Here is an 18899-nt window from a genome sequence, read left to right as displayed (position 1 = left end):
TAATCACAAATATATGAAAATATTCTAAACCTCAATCTTTTAAAAAAATTTTTATTTATTTTTAGAGAGGGGAGAAAGGAAGGATAAAGAGAGGGAATGAAACATAAATGTGTGGTTAATTTTCACAGGCCCCCTACTATGGACCTGGCCCGCAACCCAGGATTTTGCCCTGACTGGGAATCAAACTAGTGACTCTTTGGTTCGCAGCTCAAACTCAATCCACTGAGCTACACCATCCAGGGCTAAAGCTCAGTCTTAAAGAAAGGCAAATTTAAAGAGCAATTAAAACTATTTTCAGTTAATTTACTGGCAAAATTTTTATTTTTTATTGTTTGTTTTATTATACATGATATTAGTGTACATATTGTGATATAAAAGCTTGCATATATTGATGGTGGGACTGGAAATTTGTACAAACTCTTTGATAGACAATTTTTCAATAGTTATCAAATTTAAAATGCACATGTCTTGTGGAATCACAGTTCTATTGAAACATTTGCTTACCAACTCAAAATGTATGTACAGCACGTTTATTTGGTGTTAACAGGTAAACTCACTAGAAACAAATCCCCTGTGAAACACTAGAAACAAATTCAGGAGACAGAAACCAAATCTGTAACCTTTTGAGAAAAAAATGAGACAAATAGCTGTCAGTGTCAGTGGGGTATTACAGAACTAAGGACACATAAAGGGAACACCAAATATAATCTCTATTTCTCCTGATGAAACAAAGGGACAAGACAATTGCTAAAACTTAGAAACATGGACTAATGGCCCTACAAAGTCAAGGCCCAGACCTCTGGAAACAAGCTCCAGAGAAGGTTCCGGGTTTTGGACGGGGGTGAGATGAGGTTATTTCCGGGGATGTTGGGACAACCTTTGCTGGAATAAACAGCCATTACTTGGGTGAAAAAGATACATTGCTAGAGCAACAGTCACAAAAAGCAGAAGCAAACCAGAAAGTAAAGACAAAAGAATGAACACTTTCCCCCACTTTCCTCTTGCCTTCCAATCTCCCTCTAACATCTGCTATTGACAGATCCTAAAAGCAAGCCAGTTGGCTGCCTGGGGGAATCAGTGATTTACATAGCCACAGCCTCAGCACCATGAAGCAGAATGTAGAGGGGTGGGTTGGAAGATGAGACACAATAGCTTAACAACAAGCACACTCATTAAAAGGATTTTGATTATTCAAACAATGACATACAATATAGCCACTAAAATACATAATGTGTATATGTATGCATTGATATGAAAAGGCCTTCATAATGTATAATATTAAGTGAAAAATAAAGGTATGAAATAGGATGATAAAAATATCTTACCCTATGTTTTAAAAAACAAGATTAAACACACATTCTTACATACACACATCTGTATGTACATGTGTATTATATAAATGTATATACATATATTATTAATATGCATGGAAAAGTTCAAAAAAATCTATAATAATTACTTCTGAAGAAAAGATTGAGACTATTCATTGGCAGAAAGTCTCACTCAATTTTTCAATAATATCTTGTGTCTGATTCATATTTTATTTGCAAAGTATTTTCAAAAGGTTCTTATTCACCAAAATTCCCATAAATTATGTGAGATTTGTTTATTATTCTTTCTATTTATTAATCACCTACATGCTAAACATTGGAAATACAAAAACATGTGAAGGATAACCCCTTATCTCCAGATATTCATATAATTAGAATCATAACCAACATGTATATAAAGAATCTGATGTGAAGTTACAAGTAACAGGAATTATAGGAGGGGTATAGAAAAAGAGCTAAGGACATTTCAGATAAGAAAGAGAGACCAAGAGAGTGTTTGTGGAAATGATAGTCACTGAGCAAAATTTTGAAAAATGGGAATGGTAGCACCAAATAGAGCAGGTGGAGGAAAGGGACCCCCAGAGGATACATGAGCTGAAGCAGGAGAGCATGGTGAGGAGTATGACTGTGCAACTCAAAGAGTAACTTTCTCTTAAGCATGAGAGCATTCCAGTTCTGCTCCCTGGATCCCAGATGAAGAGAGAGTCAATACATTGCTGGGTAGCACTGCTGACAGAAACAACAATCCCTTACTAGCAAGTTGCATCTGAACCAGGAGGGACTGTAAGTGACTACAAACACCTTATGGAGAGACACTAAAATGGGCACCTTTGGATACTGTGACTCTTGTGGCAGAGAGGTTCAATTCAGAAAACTTGGAAACAGGTCCCAGCCAATGTGGAGGCATAGGTAGAAACACTTAGCTTCCTCATGCAACTGAAAGAAGGATAACAACCAATCTAAAAACAATAAAGAACCAGAAATGCCAGAAAATCAAACTGCAAGGAACTCTGACAACCAAGGAGTTAAAGAAACATTCATCTAAGCTGGTAGGAGGGGCACAGAAGGGCAGAAGAGCAGAGAAGACTTGTGGCAAGGCGGGGCCTGGCAGATAGACCAGGTGGTCCCACATTCATGCACAGAGAAGCCAGGAAGCACAACTGGGGAGACAAACTGCAAAATGCAGGGTGTCAGTGTGGGAAACTAAAGACTCAAAACCTCTGGCTGTAAAATTCTCTGGGGGTTGCAAAGTTGGGAGAAAATTTTAGTCTCACAGGAGAGTCTGTTGGAGAGACCCAGAAGGTGCTAAAACATACACAAATCCACCTGCCCAAGAATCAGCACTTGAAAAGGCACAGTCTGCTTGTGGAAACCAAGGAAGTGATGGAAATCGAGGTGAGAGTCAAGCAAAGGAAATTGTTCCCTCTCTGACCCCTGCCCCACAGACAGCTCCATAACATAGTGAAGAGGTTTGCCCCACCCTAGCAAATACCTAAGGCTTCGCCCCTTACAATGTAACAGGTGTTCCAAGACAAAGAAATAGGGCCCAAATAAAAGAACAGATCAAAACTCCAAAAATAAAACTAAGCAATAAGGAGATAGCCAACACATCAGATGCAGAGTTCAAAGCTTTGGTAATCAATATGATCTCACCTATAAGTGAAGCCTAATCAACAAACAACAAGCAAGCAAAATATAATTAGAGACATTGAAACAAAGAACAAACTGATAGTAACCAGAAATGAGGTGGGAGGGGATAATGGTGGGGAAAGGGGGAAAGGTTTGCAGGAATATCTATGAAGGACACATGGAGAACACCAAAGAAGGGAGGGTCAACAGTGAGAAGTGGGGATGGCTGGTGTGGAGGGAGAGTGGTGGGGGGAAATGGAGACAACTGTACTTGAACAACAATGAAAAAATGTGAAAAAAAAAGAAAATAGAAAAAATGGTAATCAAGATACTCACAGAAATTATTGAGTTTTATCACAAAATGAAGGAAGAAATGAAGGCTATACAAAGTGAAATAAAGGAAATGATACAGGGAACCAATAGTGAAGGGAAGGAAACCAGGAATCCAATCAACAATTTGGAATAAAAGGAAGAAATAAACATCCCACTGGAACAGAATGAAGAAACAAGAATTCAAAGAAATGAGGAGAGGCTGAAGAACCTCTTGGACAGCTTTAAATGTCCCAAAATTGAAATCACAGGGGTGTCATCAGGAGAAGAGGAAGAGTAAGAAACTGGAAACTTATTTGAAAAAATAATGAAGGAAAAGTTTTCTGATCTGATGAAGGAAATAGTCTTCCAGGAAGCCCAGAGAGTCTAAAAGAAATTGGGTCCAAGAAGAAACAGACCAAGACACATTATAATTAAGTTACCCAAGATTAAAGATAAGGAGAGAATCCTAAAAGCAGTAAGAGAAAGAAGACAGTTACCTACAAATGAGTTCGCATGAGACTATCAGCTGATTTCTCAAAAGAAACCTTGCAAGCAAAAAGGAGCTGAAAAGAAGTATTCAAAGTCATGAAAAGCAAGGACCTACATCCAATATCACTCTATCCAGCAAAGCTATCATTTAGAATGGAAGGGCAGATAAAGTGCTTCCCAGATAATGTAAACTTAAAGGAGTTCATCATCACCAAGCCCTTATTATATGAAATGTTTAAGGGGTTATCCAAGAAATAGAAAATCAAAACTATGAATAATAAAATGACAACACACAACTCTCAACAACTAAAACTAAAAAAAGAACACACACAGAAACAAAAGCTAAGCAAACAACTAGAACAGGAACAGAATCACAGAAATGGAGATCACGTGAAGGGTTATTGGTGGGGAGTGAGAGTGGGAGCATGGGGGAAAAGTTACAGTGAATAAGAAGCATAATTTGTAGGCATAAAATAGACAGGGGAAGGTTAAGAATAGTATAGGAAATATAGAAGACAAAGAAATTATATGTATGACCAATGGATTTGAACTAAGGGGGGGTGGGGAATGCTGGAGGGTGGGGGGCATAGAGGGAGAAGGGTCATAAATGCAAGGAAAAAATGTACAATACTAATAGCATAATTAATAAAATATACTTTCAAAAAATGGAAACCATTTTAAAAAAAGAAAACTTACAAACAGCTCCTATGGATTTTTTAAAGATTTCGTATTGTTATTCTATTACAGTTGTCCCAATTTTCCCCTTTTGCCCTCCTCCACTTATCCCTTTCCTCACTCCCACAGTCAATTTCCATACTGTTGTCGATAACCATGGGTCATTCATACATACTATTTAACTAGTCCTTTCCTATGGATATTTACAGGCAATGAGCCTATAAAAATTATAAAAAGCTGAGCCCAGGATGGTATAGCTCAGTGGATTAAGCATGGTTCTGTGAACCAAAGGGTCACCAGTTCAGTTCCCAGTCAGGGCACATGTCTGGGTTGCAGGCCAGGTCCCCAGGAGGAGACGCATAAGAGGCAACCACACATTGATGTTTCTCTCCTCCTTCTTCCTCCCTTCCCTCCTCTCTAAAAATAAATAAATAAAATCTTTAAAAATTATAAAAAGCTGATAAAATAATTTTATAAGCCTTCAGTGGGCTATGAAGCTGTGCCCAGGGCAATTCAGCATATGCCCTATATTACTTTTATGACCTAGAGCCTGAAATACTACATGGGTGGCCATCAAAGGCTCTGTGGACTACTGTCCAGGCAGCTGTGAGAACTCCTCCTTGAAAGGGGAAGCTCTTCCAGATGCTCTTTTGAAAGACTGAGACTCCATCCTATATCCTGAGAACACATGTTAAATGTGGCCATCTGAATGTTTAATTTAATCTAGAAAATCCTCCTGTCTGGCTGAGTAGTGTTGCAGATGGGTTTAAAGAACATCCATCAAGCATTTTCACTACAGTGAAGAGTTATATCAATTGGAAGTGTCAAGTCTAACACAGACAGCTTTTAGCCAAATCATGAAAAATTTAAATGCCAGATTGAGGAAAATAGATTATAATCTAAGTTTTGGAGGAGACGAGAAACCTGACAACTTTTGAGTAGAGAGTTAACAAGATCAAATTACTATTTAAAACATTATATAAGAAAAGTTGCACCCATGCTGTTGTAAAGGGTAGGAGCTCATTCTTTCTGCTGCATAGAATTCCATTGTGTAAATGTACCATAGTTTTTTGATCCATTCATTTACTGATGGGCATCTAGGTTGCTTCCAACACTTGGCTATTGTAAATTGTGCTGCTATGAACATTGGGGTGCATAGGTTCTTTTGGACTGGTGTTTTAGGGTTCTTAGGATATAATCCTAGCAATGGAATTACTGGGTCAAAAGGTAGATCCATTTTTAGTTTTCTGAGAAAATTCCATACTGTTTTCCACAGTGGTTGTACCAGTCTTCAATCCCACCAACAGTGTACTAGGATTCCCTTTTCACCACAACCTCTCTAACACTTGTTGTTTGTTGCTTTGTTTATGATGGCCATTCTGACTGGTGTAAAGTGGTATCTCATTGTGGTTTTAATTTGCATCTCTCTGATAGCTAGCAATATTGAGCATCTTTTCATGTGTTTCTGGATCCTCCGTATGTCCTCCTTGGAGAAGTGTGTGTTCAAGCAAAATAAGCCAGGCAGTGAAAGACAAATACCATATGATCTCACCTTTAACAGGAACCTAAACAACAAATCAAGGAAACAAGCAATATATAACCAAAAACACTGAAATAAAGAATAGACTGACAGAGTTCAGAGGGGAGAGGAGAGGGAATTTCAGGAGACTTTCAGGGGAAAAGGGGAAGGGTTTACAGGAACGAGTATAAAGAACACATGGATAAAAACTAGGGGCGGGTGGAAATGGGAGGGAGGAGGGGAAGGCTGGGTGGGTGGGTTAGGATGGGAGTAAAAGACAGAAAATTGTACTGCAACAACAATTTAAATAAAATTTAGAAAAAATAAATTACCCAAGGTCACAAATAGAAATCAGTAAAGCACAGGTTTAAACTTAGGTCTGTCTAGAACAAGATTCTAAGATTTTAATAATTATTTCTAAGTAAATAATTTAAAAATTAAATTGCCTTGGATCTCAAGTATATGTCATGTTTGAATCGGATTTCAATTAAGTTAAATACACTTGGTGCCTACTATGTACTGAAGACATACATGTAACTTAAACCAATATTAAACTTAATTAAAAAAAAGAAAAGTAATTCAGTGTACATTATATGTCAGAAGGGAGACCAGGGATCATTTCAGTCGAAGGTGATGGAGGATGGATCTAGATGGATGTGGTGGATAAATGCATCAGGTATTTCTCAGATGATTGATTGAACTCAAGGATGAGCTGGGGTGACCTCTAATAGGCAGATCTGATTTGAAATCCACAACAATTTAACCTGAGAATTCCTGCCTGAACCCCCATCATAATCCAGCTCAAAGTTGCCATGACCTAATTTTTAAAGGCCACTCATGATTTTCTAATAAAAAGTACAAATATATTGAGATAGTTATAACAGTGATAAGAAAAAAAGAAGAAATGCTTGTTATTTGCAGCAAAACATCCATTTCTTTCTCTTTTGGGAATAAAAATAAAAAAACAAACACACTTTTACACTGAAAAATAAAGATGAGAAAATAATTTTCCAATACTCTTTTTCATAAATTATCTGATGTTCATAGGACTACAATTAATTATACAAACACAAAGCTATGCATAGACATTCAGCCACCTTTTCCATTTTGTATGCCTTCTGGAAATATCCATTCTCATCTCTCTGAGCTGTTTTTAAGCCTTGTTTTCTCATACATTACATGGTCTGCTTCCATCTTTCTTCTCACTGACAAGCCCCCTTTCTTCTTGTGAGCACTCCTAGGATTTGAGGTTTAGCACTTTAAAATGGAACAATATTCACTTTTCCATATATATCTATGTATCTTAAAACTCCTTTCATCTTTAGCTATGAAAGAACTGAAAGATGCTCAAATTACAGGAAATGCCCTTGAAGTGTTAGGAAGGGTGATAGTTTTTTTTTCCAGCTTTTGTGTAAATGTGCACAATGAAATGAAAGAGGAGCCAAGGAAAACATTCACAGAAAGAGCACAAGATTACATCTTGTTTCCAAATTCCTTCAGGTTCCCTGTCCCCTGTACATTTTCATATCAGGATAAGCAAAGTGTACCCACAAAAATTTCATGAAGCTGAAGCTTTTGTTGTGACTGAAACAAAAGCACAGAAATGCTTTCTTCCAGATAAAATACAGTCAAAATGTAAAGCGCAGTTTTGTACTTGTCCTTTCTCAGAAGGACAAGCCTAATAAGCATGAAACAAATAAAGGCACAGCCTCTGAACTCAAACAGAGCTGGCCAACAAGACCATCCTGCTAATAGTAAATGTAAAGGGGCTCCCTTCAGCCAAATGTTGAAGAACAGCTTCATGCTTTCTCTTAAAAAATAATAAGACATTTTCTTACTTTTGTCTCTTCAGGAAATCAATATCTAATAGTAACAGATCATATGTACATTCAGACCAGATGTTCCCCACAGGTGGTAAAAACTACTTTAGGGTTTACTAAATGTATTGTTACAGAAAAGATGACTGAGATGGCCTGGGAGTTTACAAAGTGGAGTTTATTCACGCATGTGGACCCAGAGGAGATAAAATTCCAAATTCTGGGCATTGAACTTAAGCTGGAGTTTCCTTATATGCTTGTTACACAGGCAAGAGGAGGAGGGGAAGGAGTGCAGCTGCTAAAAGCAGGGATTAGCATATGACCTTGAGATAACTGCTTATCTGGGAAAGACTGCTGGTCAGCTCCTACCTAAGAATGGCTACTGCTCAGCTATGTCCTGTCACAGTATGGCTTTTAAAAATAATTCTCATCCAGAATAAAGAGTTCCATGTGTGTTTTTGCTTTTGAGACCAATCATCTCTTTCAAAGGGTTAGCAAGCTGTGCAGATTCCTGAGACACAACTCAGAGACTACAGAAGAGGACTTGAAATTTTTTCAACAAAAATATATATGCAGAAGTTTAACTACTTGGTATGTGTGAGAGACTGATTTTCAGAGTAAGGAGACAGAACTGGAAGACAGTTGATAGGTGGCCCATCAGTTCTCTACCTCAAATCAATGTGCAAATGCAAACAATGCACAGACATAGTTTAACTGGTAACATGGGCAGGGCACCTCCAGGTGCTGGGCAAGGAGGAAACTGGGGTGTTGTTGACTGTTGTGTGCTTATAAGCAGAGAGAATTCATTGCATGGGGGATACTATGAAGAGTCTACACCCTAGGACAACTGTGCGAGCCTTAGGAAAAAACTTCAGCCTCGCTATTCTTAACTATAAAATGCACCATGTATTAATTTCCTATTGCTGTGGTAGCAAATTAGCACAAGCTTACTAGCTTAAATCAGCACAAATGTATTATCTCACAGTTCTTGGAGTTGGAAATCTGAAAGGGGTCTCACTTGGCTAAAATGAAGGTATTAGCAAAGCTCATTTCTTCTGGAGGCTCTGGGGGAGAAACCATATCTTAGCCTTTTCTAGTCTTATGAGGTCCCAAATTCCTTGGCCTGTGGCCCCCAATCCACTTTCATCTTCAAAGCCAGTAATGGCCAGTGGGCCTTTCTCACCCTATATTACTCCTCCATGATAAAAGAAGGACCCTATGATTACACTGGGCCCACCTGTAATGTGGGACCCTCTCCTTAAGGTCATCCAATTGGCAGTCTACACCCCACTGTCACACAACACAGCACATCTGCAGGTTCAGAGATTACAAGAGCGACATTACTGAGGGCCATATTATCCTACTACAGACCTCCTAATGTTCTTGTGAGAAACAAGGGAAATGACAATAGTGTACCAAATGCTTACACGATGCCTATGGAAGATACTGGATGAATGTTCCTTACATGTAAAATTTACAGACAAGGTAGACATGACTCACTAAACATAACCTACCTAACCTCGTCTGATGTGAACAAGAATGTGCATAATGGTTGGAAATTCTTAAGGTCCTTAACTAAAGCTTCCTATTTATACTCAGTGATTTTTTTTTAATTGTTAAAATTTTTTGAAGATTTTATTTATTTTTAGAGAGAGGGGAAGAGAGAAAGAAAGAGATGGAGAAAAACATCAATCTGTGGTTGCCTCTTGAGCACTCCCAACTAGGGACCTGGCCTGTAACCCAGGCATGTGCCCTGACTGGGAATCAAACCAGCAACCCTTTGCTTCTCAGTCCAGTGCTGAATCCATTGAGCCACACCAGCCAGGGCTATCCTCAGTGAATTTGAATCACCCTCACTAACCTGCTTTACAATTCTGGTCCAGTCATATTACAGATTTCAGACATCCTCATGAATGCTTTCATGGGTCATTTGTTTTAGCAAAGACCATCAGAGTTTGCTAAGGGAAATTGTTCACAGGCTAGAATTACCACAATGACACAGCTATTAAGCAAGCAGGACATGTCTCCAAAGAGAAATCACAGTAGAGAACATCAAATTGGAGCCTCTACAGGGGACATTGGGGGTTTGCTTCTTCCATTAAACTCTACTCAGTTCTGAGATCTAAATTGGTCATGATTTTTCATTTTTTAATCACTTTGCACACATTGAGTGTCCTTTGAAGATAATGCAGAGGTCAGCACACATCTCATTGCAGTGATCCTAAATTTATTTGGTCTCTTAACTTATAGCCACTGCACTTCCTGAGCTGCTAAAAAAATTGTCTTAGGATAACTTTTTTCCTTTTTTCATAAATGAAATCTGTACATTAGGAGCTCTGGCTTTTGGCAAAATTACATTTAATACTTATTTAAACTTGCATTAAAATGAAAAACATTTATTATGTGCAAAATAATTTCACAATAACAAAAGCATATGAAAAAGTAATGTATGTAGAAATTAATTTGGTTTAACATAAGAACTTTGTCTAATATCATTCAAAAAATAAGTATACCTCTTCAGGGTTTCCAGTGCTGCTTGTGGCACCATTTTCCCTAAAGACTATGATCATTAATTTAAAAAAATATGTATTTAGAGGAGGAAGATGGGGACATGATAGGAGGGAGCAGATTCCACTTTCCCCTGTGCACGGGAGAAAAAATAACTGATCTACAGAGCAACAGAACAAAAAGTCAAAAATATCACAACATTTATGAAAATAGGACATCAAAAATTATAGCAGACATTGAAAAACCAGACAGTAAGGAGACTGCTTCAGGATAATAAGGGCCCATGGATCAGCTCTGGGACCAGGGAGGTTGCAGCCCACAGGCCCAGTGCTCCCAGGTCTGCCTCAGAGAGTGGAGTCAGCCACTCCCTCCCCAGCCAAACAAGGATTGAGCAGCACAGGGGAGGCTTTGTTGCTTGAAGGCACAGAGAGGAGAGTGAGGAGTGAGAGACAATCACACAGGGGCTGTGAGCACCCACACATAGCCCTGGGAACAGTGTGTGCCCCAGCCTGTGTGACCAAGGGTGGCCTGGCTGTGCACCCACACCCCCAACCCAGAAAGAGTGTGGTTTTATGGAAGACCCAGACCCCACAGCCCTGAACATGGAAAAGGCACGGGCGCACCAGGGGGTCCCGGAGTGCACAGCAGTGAGCTCTGGAGAGTGGGATTGGGATTGTCCAGACTCACACCCAGAGCCCTTTGGAAAGGCACCTCACCAGCTCTGGGGAGAACCTGAAGATAACCCTGGGGACAGTACACAACAGGCTGACTGAGTTCTGACTGGGAAGGGAGAAAAGCCTTTAGAATCGCCCCTCAGCCTGCTGAAGCCAGCAAGACCTGAAAAACTGGTTTGGCCAGTTAGAAAGCAACAAGAGGTTTTTTGGTTGTTATTTGATTGCTTGATTTTACCTTTTTTTAAGTAACTTTTTACTTTTTTATTCTTATTATTTTTATATCTCTCAATTCCTTATGATTCTCTTTCTCTCACTATAGTGTTATTGTTTCCCTTCCAAATTTATCTCTTCTTCATTCCATCTTCTGCTTTTTTCCTTTTCTTAACGTGCAAGTTATTGCATATTTGTATTATCTTTTTAAATTATTATTACATTTTTTATTTTAACAGTATTTTGGTATTCCTCTTCTTTCTGTGTAGTCTTCTTTGCTTGGCTGGTTATACTGTATCATTTCACAGGTTTCTCCTATTATCTCATTCATAGTGTATCGCTAATTTACTGTCCTTCATCTGTGTTCCATTAGTATACTACTCTATACTCCCTATTCTTGTTACCTAGATCTCAGAGATTCTGTCACATTATTGTTGCTCTAATATTATCATAAATAAGACCAATTCCACACAATTGTAAATACTACACAACACCCCTCCCAGACCTCAGCCCACTTCATAGTTTCCAAAACTCTAATATTGTAGTGGTTAACTCTATTCTCTCACACACTACACCTATTTACTATTCTTCACTCTCACCCTACCTCAGAATCTGATCTTCCACAACCTCACTGCTTTATAGATCCAATTCACAATCCTTTCCTCCACAACAAGAGTCTTTTCAAAACATAAACTCAGGGAGCCAAAAAAGGTCAATATAAGAACCAGAAGCTAACACAAAGAGTCTCATGAAAAAAGGGATAACAAAGAAACAATCCCCAAATAAAGGGAAAGGATGAAGCCTCAGAAATAATGCCACATGAAATATGGACAACTCAACTATCAAAAATTGAGTTCCAAGCAATCATTCTCAGGAAGCTCAACAAGCTCACAATGAGCTACCAGAAACTACAGAGAAGCTACAATGAACTCACTAAAAACTATACCAACATGAAAAAGAAAACAGAAACTATCAACAACAGCCAAGAGGAAATGAAGAATAAAATTTCTGAACTGAAGAACACAGTAGAAGGAATGAAAAGCAGAATCCATGAAGCAGAAGACAGGATTAGCGAATTGGAGGATGAAATAGAAAAAAACACCTAGAAAGAGCAAGAAAAGGAAAAAAGGCTCAGAAAGAATGAAGAGGGATTAAGACAAATGCAAGACAATATGAAACGTAATAATATCTGTATAATAGGAATACCAAAAGGAGAAGAAGAGCAAGGGATAGAAAACCTACTTGGAAAAGTAATGATGGAAAACTTCCCTAATATGATGAGAGAAAAAGTCACACTAATCCAGGAAACACAGAGTCTCAATCAAGAGGAACCCAAAGAGGCCCACCTCAAGACACATAATTAAAATGGCAAAATTTTAAGACAGATAGGATATTAAAGGCAGAAAGGGAGAAACAGGAAGTAACATACAAGAGAGCCCCAATAAGGCTAGCAGCTGACTTCTCAATGGAAACACTCCAAGCCAGAAGAGAATGGCAAGAAATATTCCAAGTAATGAGAAGCAGAGATCTGCAACCAAGGCTACTTTACCCAGCAAGGCTCTCAGTCAAGATAGAAGGCCAAATAAGAAGTTTCCCAGACAAAAGAAGTCTAAAAGAATACACCTCCACCAAACCAGCTCTGCAAGAGACTCTAAAGGGACTGCTTTAAGGAAAGGAAGGAAAAGAGAGGGAGAGAGGGAAGGAGGGAGAGAGGAACACAGGCACATAAATGGCAATGAATAAGTACCTATCAATAATAACCTTAAACATAAATGGATTAAATGCTCCAATAAAAAGGAATAGAACAGCTGAATGGATAGGAAAGGATGACCCACACACAGGTTGCCTACAAGAGACCCACCTCAGGATAAAAGACCTACACAGACTGAGAGTGAAGGCTGAAAACAAATTTTCCAATCAAACAAACAGGGAAAAAAAGCCAGGGTAGCAATACTCATATCAGACAAAATAGACTTCCAAAAAAAGCCATCATGAAGAAAGACCCAGAAGGTCACTTCATAATACTGAAGGGAAGAATCCACAAAGAAGTCATCAACATTGTAAACATATATGCACCCAATATAGGAGCACCAATACATAAAGCAAATCTTTGAGAACTTCGAGAAAGATATTGACAGCAATAAAATTATAGTGGGGGGGGGGGTTAACATCCCACTGTCAAAAATGGATAGATCTTCCAAACAAAATAACAAAGATTTCATGGCATTAAACAGTGCCCTAGAGGAAATGGACTTACCTGATATATATAGAGACCTCCATCCCAAAGAAGCTAAATACACATTCTTTTCAAATGTACATGGAACATTTTCATAGATAGACCACATGATAGGACACAAAACAAGCCTCAACAATTTCAAGAAAATTGAAATTACACCAAGCATTTTCTCAGATCACAAGCGACTGAAACTGGGAACCGACCCCAAAGAAAAAATCCCAAAACACTCAAAATCATGGAGATTAAATAGCATGCTATTAAACAATGAATGGGTCAAGAATAATATTAGGGAAGAAATTAAAAGGTTTCTGGAAACAAATGAAAACGAACTCATAACAACCCAAAACTTATGGGACACAGCCAAGGCAGTCCTCAGAGGGAAATTAACAGCGATACAGGCCCACTGAAAAAAGTTAGAAACATTTCAAACAAATAACCTAACCCTATGTCTACAAGAACTCGAGGAACAACAACAAAGACAGCCCAGAGCAAGTAGAAGGAAGGAAATAACCAAGATCAGAGCAGAATTAAATGACATGGAGACTAAAAGCAAAATTCTAAGGATCCATGAATCCAGGAGTTAATTCTTTGAAAAGATCAACAAAGTCCACAAGACTTTAAGCAGACTCATCAAGAAAAAAAGAGAGAAGACTCAAATAAACACAATCAGAAATGTAAGAGGGGAGATTACAACTGATACCACAGAAATACAAAGGGTTGTAAGAAATTACTATGAAGAACTGTATGCCAAGAAATTTGAAAGCCTAGGTGAAATGAACAAATTTCTAATCTATTTTTGAATATAACCTTCCAAAACTCAATGAAGAAGAAGCAGAGACTGAACAGGCCAATAACAGCTGATAAAATTGAAGCAGTAATAAAAAAAACTCCCAACACACAAAAGCCCTGATTGTTCCACAGGACCAGATGGTTTCACAGGAGAATTCTCCAAAGCATTTAAGGAAGAGCTAACCCCTATCCTTCACAGACTGTTCCAAAAAAATCCAAAAAGATGAAGACTCCCAAACTCTTTTTATGAGGCAGCATCTTCCTAATCCAAAACCAGATAAAGACACAACAAAGAAAGAAAACTTCAGGCCATGTCACTGATGAACACTGACGCTAAAATCCTCAAAAAATATTGGCAAACTGAATCCAAGAATACATTAAAAGGATCATACTCCATGACCAAGTGAGGTTCATCCCAGAGATGCAAGGATGGTACAATATTTGCAAATCAGTAAGTATAACACATCACATAAAAAAAGCAAAGACAAAAATCACATGACCATATCAATAGATGCAGAAAAAGCATTTGATAAGGTACAGCACCCATTTATGATAAAAACACTCAGCAAAGTGGGAATAGAGGGTGCATTCCTCAACATAATAAAGGCCTTATATGAGAGACCTATAGCCTACATCATATTCAATGGGCAAAAGCTAAAATCTTTTCCACTATGATCAGGAACAAGACAAGGCTGTCCACTTTGACCACTTCTATTCAATATAGTACTGAAAGTTATAGCCACAGAAATCAGACAAGGAAAAGAAATAAAAGGCATCCAAATCAGAAAGGAGGAAACAAAACTGTCACTGTTTGCATATGACATGATAGTGTACATGGAAAATCCTACAGACTCGACCAAAAAACTGCTTGACCTAATGAATGAATTTGGCAAAACAGTGATATACAAAGTCAATATCCAGAAATCAAAGGCATTTCTGTACACCATCAATGAAGCAGCAGAGGCAGAAATCAAGAAAAAAAAATCCCATTTGATATAGCTAAATGTAAAATAAAATATCTAGAAATAAACCTAACCAAAGAGGTATAAGACCTGTATTCAGAAAACTACATAACACTGAGGAAAGAAATCAAGGAAGACACAAACAAATGGAAACATATACTGTGTTCATGGACTGGAAGAACTAACATCAAAATGTCCATACTACCCAAAGCAATTTACACATTCAATGCAATACCTATTAAAGTACCAATGGCATATTTCACAGACATAGAACAAACACTTCAAAAACTTATATGGAACCATAAACGACCCCAAATAGCTGCTGCAATTTTGAGAAAGAAGAGTAAAGTAGGAGGGATCACAATACCTGATACTAAACTATACTACAAAGCCACTGTAATCCAAACAGCCTGGTATTGGCATAAAAACAGGCACATGGAGCAATGGAACAGAGCAGAGAGCCCAGAAATAAACCCAAGGCTCAATGGTCAATTATTATTTGAAAAAGAGTGCAGCAACATAAAATGGAGTAAAAATAGCCCTTTCAAGAAATGGTGTTGGGAGAACTGGACAGCTACATGCAAAAAAAATAAAAAATAAAAAAGAAACACAAGCACCAACTTACACCTTACACAAAAAATAAATTCAAGGTGGATAAAAGACTTAAATATGAACCATGACACCATTAAAGCCCTAGAGGAGAACATAAGCAGTAAAATTTCAGATATTTCACTCAGCAACATTTTTACTGACATTTCCCCAAAGCAAGGGACATAAAGGAAAGAAAACAAATGGGATCTCATCAAAAGAAAAAGCTTCTGATGGCTAAAGAAAACATTATTAAAATAAAAAGAGAACCAACTGTATGGGAAAACATATTTGTCAATGATACCTCAGACAAGGGTTTAATCTCCAAAATATATAAAGAACTTTCACAACTCCATTCTAAGGAAACAAGCAACCAAATTAAAAAAATCAGAAAGGACTTGAATGGACACTTCTCCAAGGAGGAAATTCAGAGGATCCAGAGACACATGAAAAGATGTTCAACATTGCTAGCTATTGGAGAGATGCAAATGAAAACCACAATTACATATCACTTCACACCTGTCAAAATGACCATCATAAACAAAGCAACAAACAACAAGTGTTGGAGAGGTTGTGGAGAAAAGGGGACACTAGTGCACTGTTGGTGAGATGGCAGACTGGTACAACCACTATGGAAAGCAGAATGGAACTTCCTCAGAAAACTAAAAATGCATCTGCCTTTTGACCCAGAAATTTCACTGATGGGACTATAACCTAAGAACCCTGAAACAACAATCCAAAAGAACCTATGCACCCCAATATTCATAGCAGCACAATTTACAATAGCCAGCTACTGGAAAAAACCTAGGTGCCCATCAGTAAATGAATGGATCAAAAAACTATGGTACATTTACGTAATGGAATTCTATGCAGCAAAAAGAAAGAAGGAGCTCCTACACTTTGCAACAGCCTGGATGGAGCTGGAAAGCATTATGCTAAGTGAAGTAAACAAGACAGTGAAAGACAAATACCATATGATCTCAAGGAACCTAAACAACAAAACAAACAAACAAGCAAAATATAGTCAAAGACACTGAAATAGAGGACAGGCTGACAGTGACCAGAGGGGAGAGGGGAGGGAATTTCAGGAGAGAATGGAAGGGTTTATGGAAACAAATATGAAGGACACATGGACAAAAACTAAGGAGTTGGAAATGGGAGGGAGGTGGGGAGGGATGAGTGAGTGGGCTAGAATGGAAGTAAAGGACAGAAAACTGTACTTGAACAATGATTAAAATAAAATTAAAGAAAAAATATGTATTTAGTAAAGCTAACTCTCCCACGAAGCTTAAAGAATAGGTGGGTTAGGTTCTTCAATCAATACTATAAATTTACCATTCTATTAAAGTAATATGCACATAAAATAAATTAATAGTCAATATAATAAATGCTTTATCTCATATTTAATATGAATTTACTTACTTATTTACCTTATACTTAATAAAGTAAATATATTTTTGATATTAAAAGAGTCACAATTGTTAGGTTTGCTACCTAAAAGATGTTTTTAAATCTTAGTTATCACTAGGACTATTACATGTTAGTAATTATTAATATTGGTAAGCAAATAATAGGTTTATAAATTTGATGGCTATCACAAGAAGTCTAGAGAACAATGTTCTGAGTTTAGACTAGCAATATAAAAGAAAAAATGCTGGCAATTGCATAAAGTTCAAAATATTCAACCTTATATTTATAATCCCTATGATATTGTAAATCAATGACTACAAAATAAAAATAAAGTGGGAAGAAATTTCTGAGCAAGATAATAGGAATTGTCTATTTTTCCCTAAAAATTTTTAAATGAGAATGAAGATTAAGTATTAATTAGCCCCTGAAAGCAGTAGGACTGAGTCTGGGTAGTTATAAGGGCCTGATCAGAGGGGGCTCATGTTACCTCTCTAAGCCTTTGCATTCTCTCTTCTTCAAAAATACTTGCTAATGGGAGGCCTAAGAATTCATGCAGACCTTCATTTTAAAACATAAAAGACTTGAGATCTAAAAAACTAAAATGGCTTCAGGAGGACAAAACAGAATTTGTACATCCTTCTTTTTTCCATTCCAGTAATAAACTGGCAATAATATTGCCAATGTCCCTACCAACCAAGTCTGAGAAGACTATGTCTTATATCTGGGGTAAGTAACACTGGAGACAATGCCAGACCTTTGAGGAAGTCCCACTCACTTGGCAAGCTGCGAGGTGGAGGGGGAGGCACGCTGTTTATGGCTCTCATGTGAAACAGAATGGCTGAGGAAAGAGAAGACACAGGCATCTTGACGGCTTAAAGGCAGTTAGGCAGAAATGACTTGAGAGGCAAAGGATGACTTTTCCTTGATGCCTCATAAAGCCAAACCTTCAGGGTGCCCTCTGATAGGCTACATACTTCGGAACCCCCCTTATAGTTCTCACCAGTGTTGTCACTGCATTCCGAGAGGGAGGCTGGTCTAGGAATTCATGAACGGTGCTCTGGGAAATACCGTGAGTAACAGGAATGAGGAAGGAAATCCCAACAGAATCACAGAAATGGAGATCACATGGGGGGTTATCAGTGGGTGGAGAAGGGTGGAAAAGGTACAGGGAATAAGAGGCATAATTTGTAGGTACAAAATAGACAGAGGGACATTAAGAATAATATAGGAAATGGAGAAGCCAAAGAACTTATATGTACAACCCATGGACATGAACTAAGATTGGGGGAGTGCTGGAGGTTGAGAGGGCGCAGGGCAGCGGGCGATAAAGGGGAAAAAAATGGGACAATTGTAGAAGCATGATCAATAAAATATACTTAAAAAGAGAGAAGAATTCATTTCATTGGTCTTATGTAAATAAGAGAGAACACTTTCCCTGCCTGCTAAAAGTTCCCATTGGGTCTCATACCCTTTTTGTAGCAGCTTCTCTACAGGATATTTACACTGCTCTCCAAGACAGCATACATCAGATAAAACACTGCTTCTAGTATTGTATACCAATAAATTCACCCTTGCTAATATTTCAACAAATTCTGCTAGAGTGTTCTATATATGGGTTAGCCAAAAAGTCTACATAGATTTCTCAGTAAAATAACAGACCATTTTTCATTTTCACAAGTAATTTTATTCATTAATATTTCTGTTTGATAGCTATCAGCTTCAAATAGACTACCTGACTATGGAGCATTGT

At 37.9% G+C, this 18899-nt stretch overlaps 1 protein-coding gene across 1 annotated transcript in view; it reads right to left on the bottom strand.

The window, feature by feature from the left end:
• The window catches only part of CNBD1 (cyclic nucleotide binding domain containing 1), a gene marked incomplete at its 3' end in the record, with an annotated part of 300702 nt that extends 282690 nt beyond the window's left edge, over positions 1-18012 (bottom strand). The window contains exon 1 of the mRNA XM_045849435.1: positions 17925-18012. Coding sequence (XP_045705391.1) covers positions 17925-18012 — 88 coding nt within the window. The remainder of the gene's footprint in view (positions 1-17924) is intronic.
• Positions 18013-18899: the final 887 nt, after the last annotated feature.

Source organism: Phyllostomus hastatus, unplaced genomic scaffold (assembly GCF_019186645.2).
Source record: "Phyllostomus hastatus isolate PE091 unplaced genomic scaffold, TTU_PhHast_1.1 phas_contig_65, whole genome shotgun sequence".
Classification (NCBI taxonomy): domain Eukaryota; kingdom Metazoa; phylum Chordata; class Mammalia; order Chiroptera; family Phyllostomidae; genus Phyllostomus; species Phyllostomus hastatus.
This window is presented reverse-complemented; position numbering and strand designations above follow the sequence as displayed.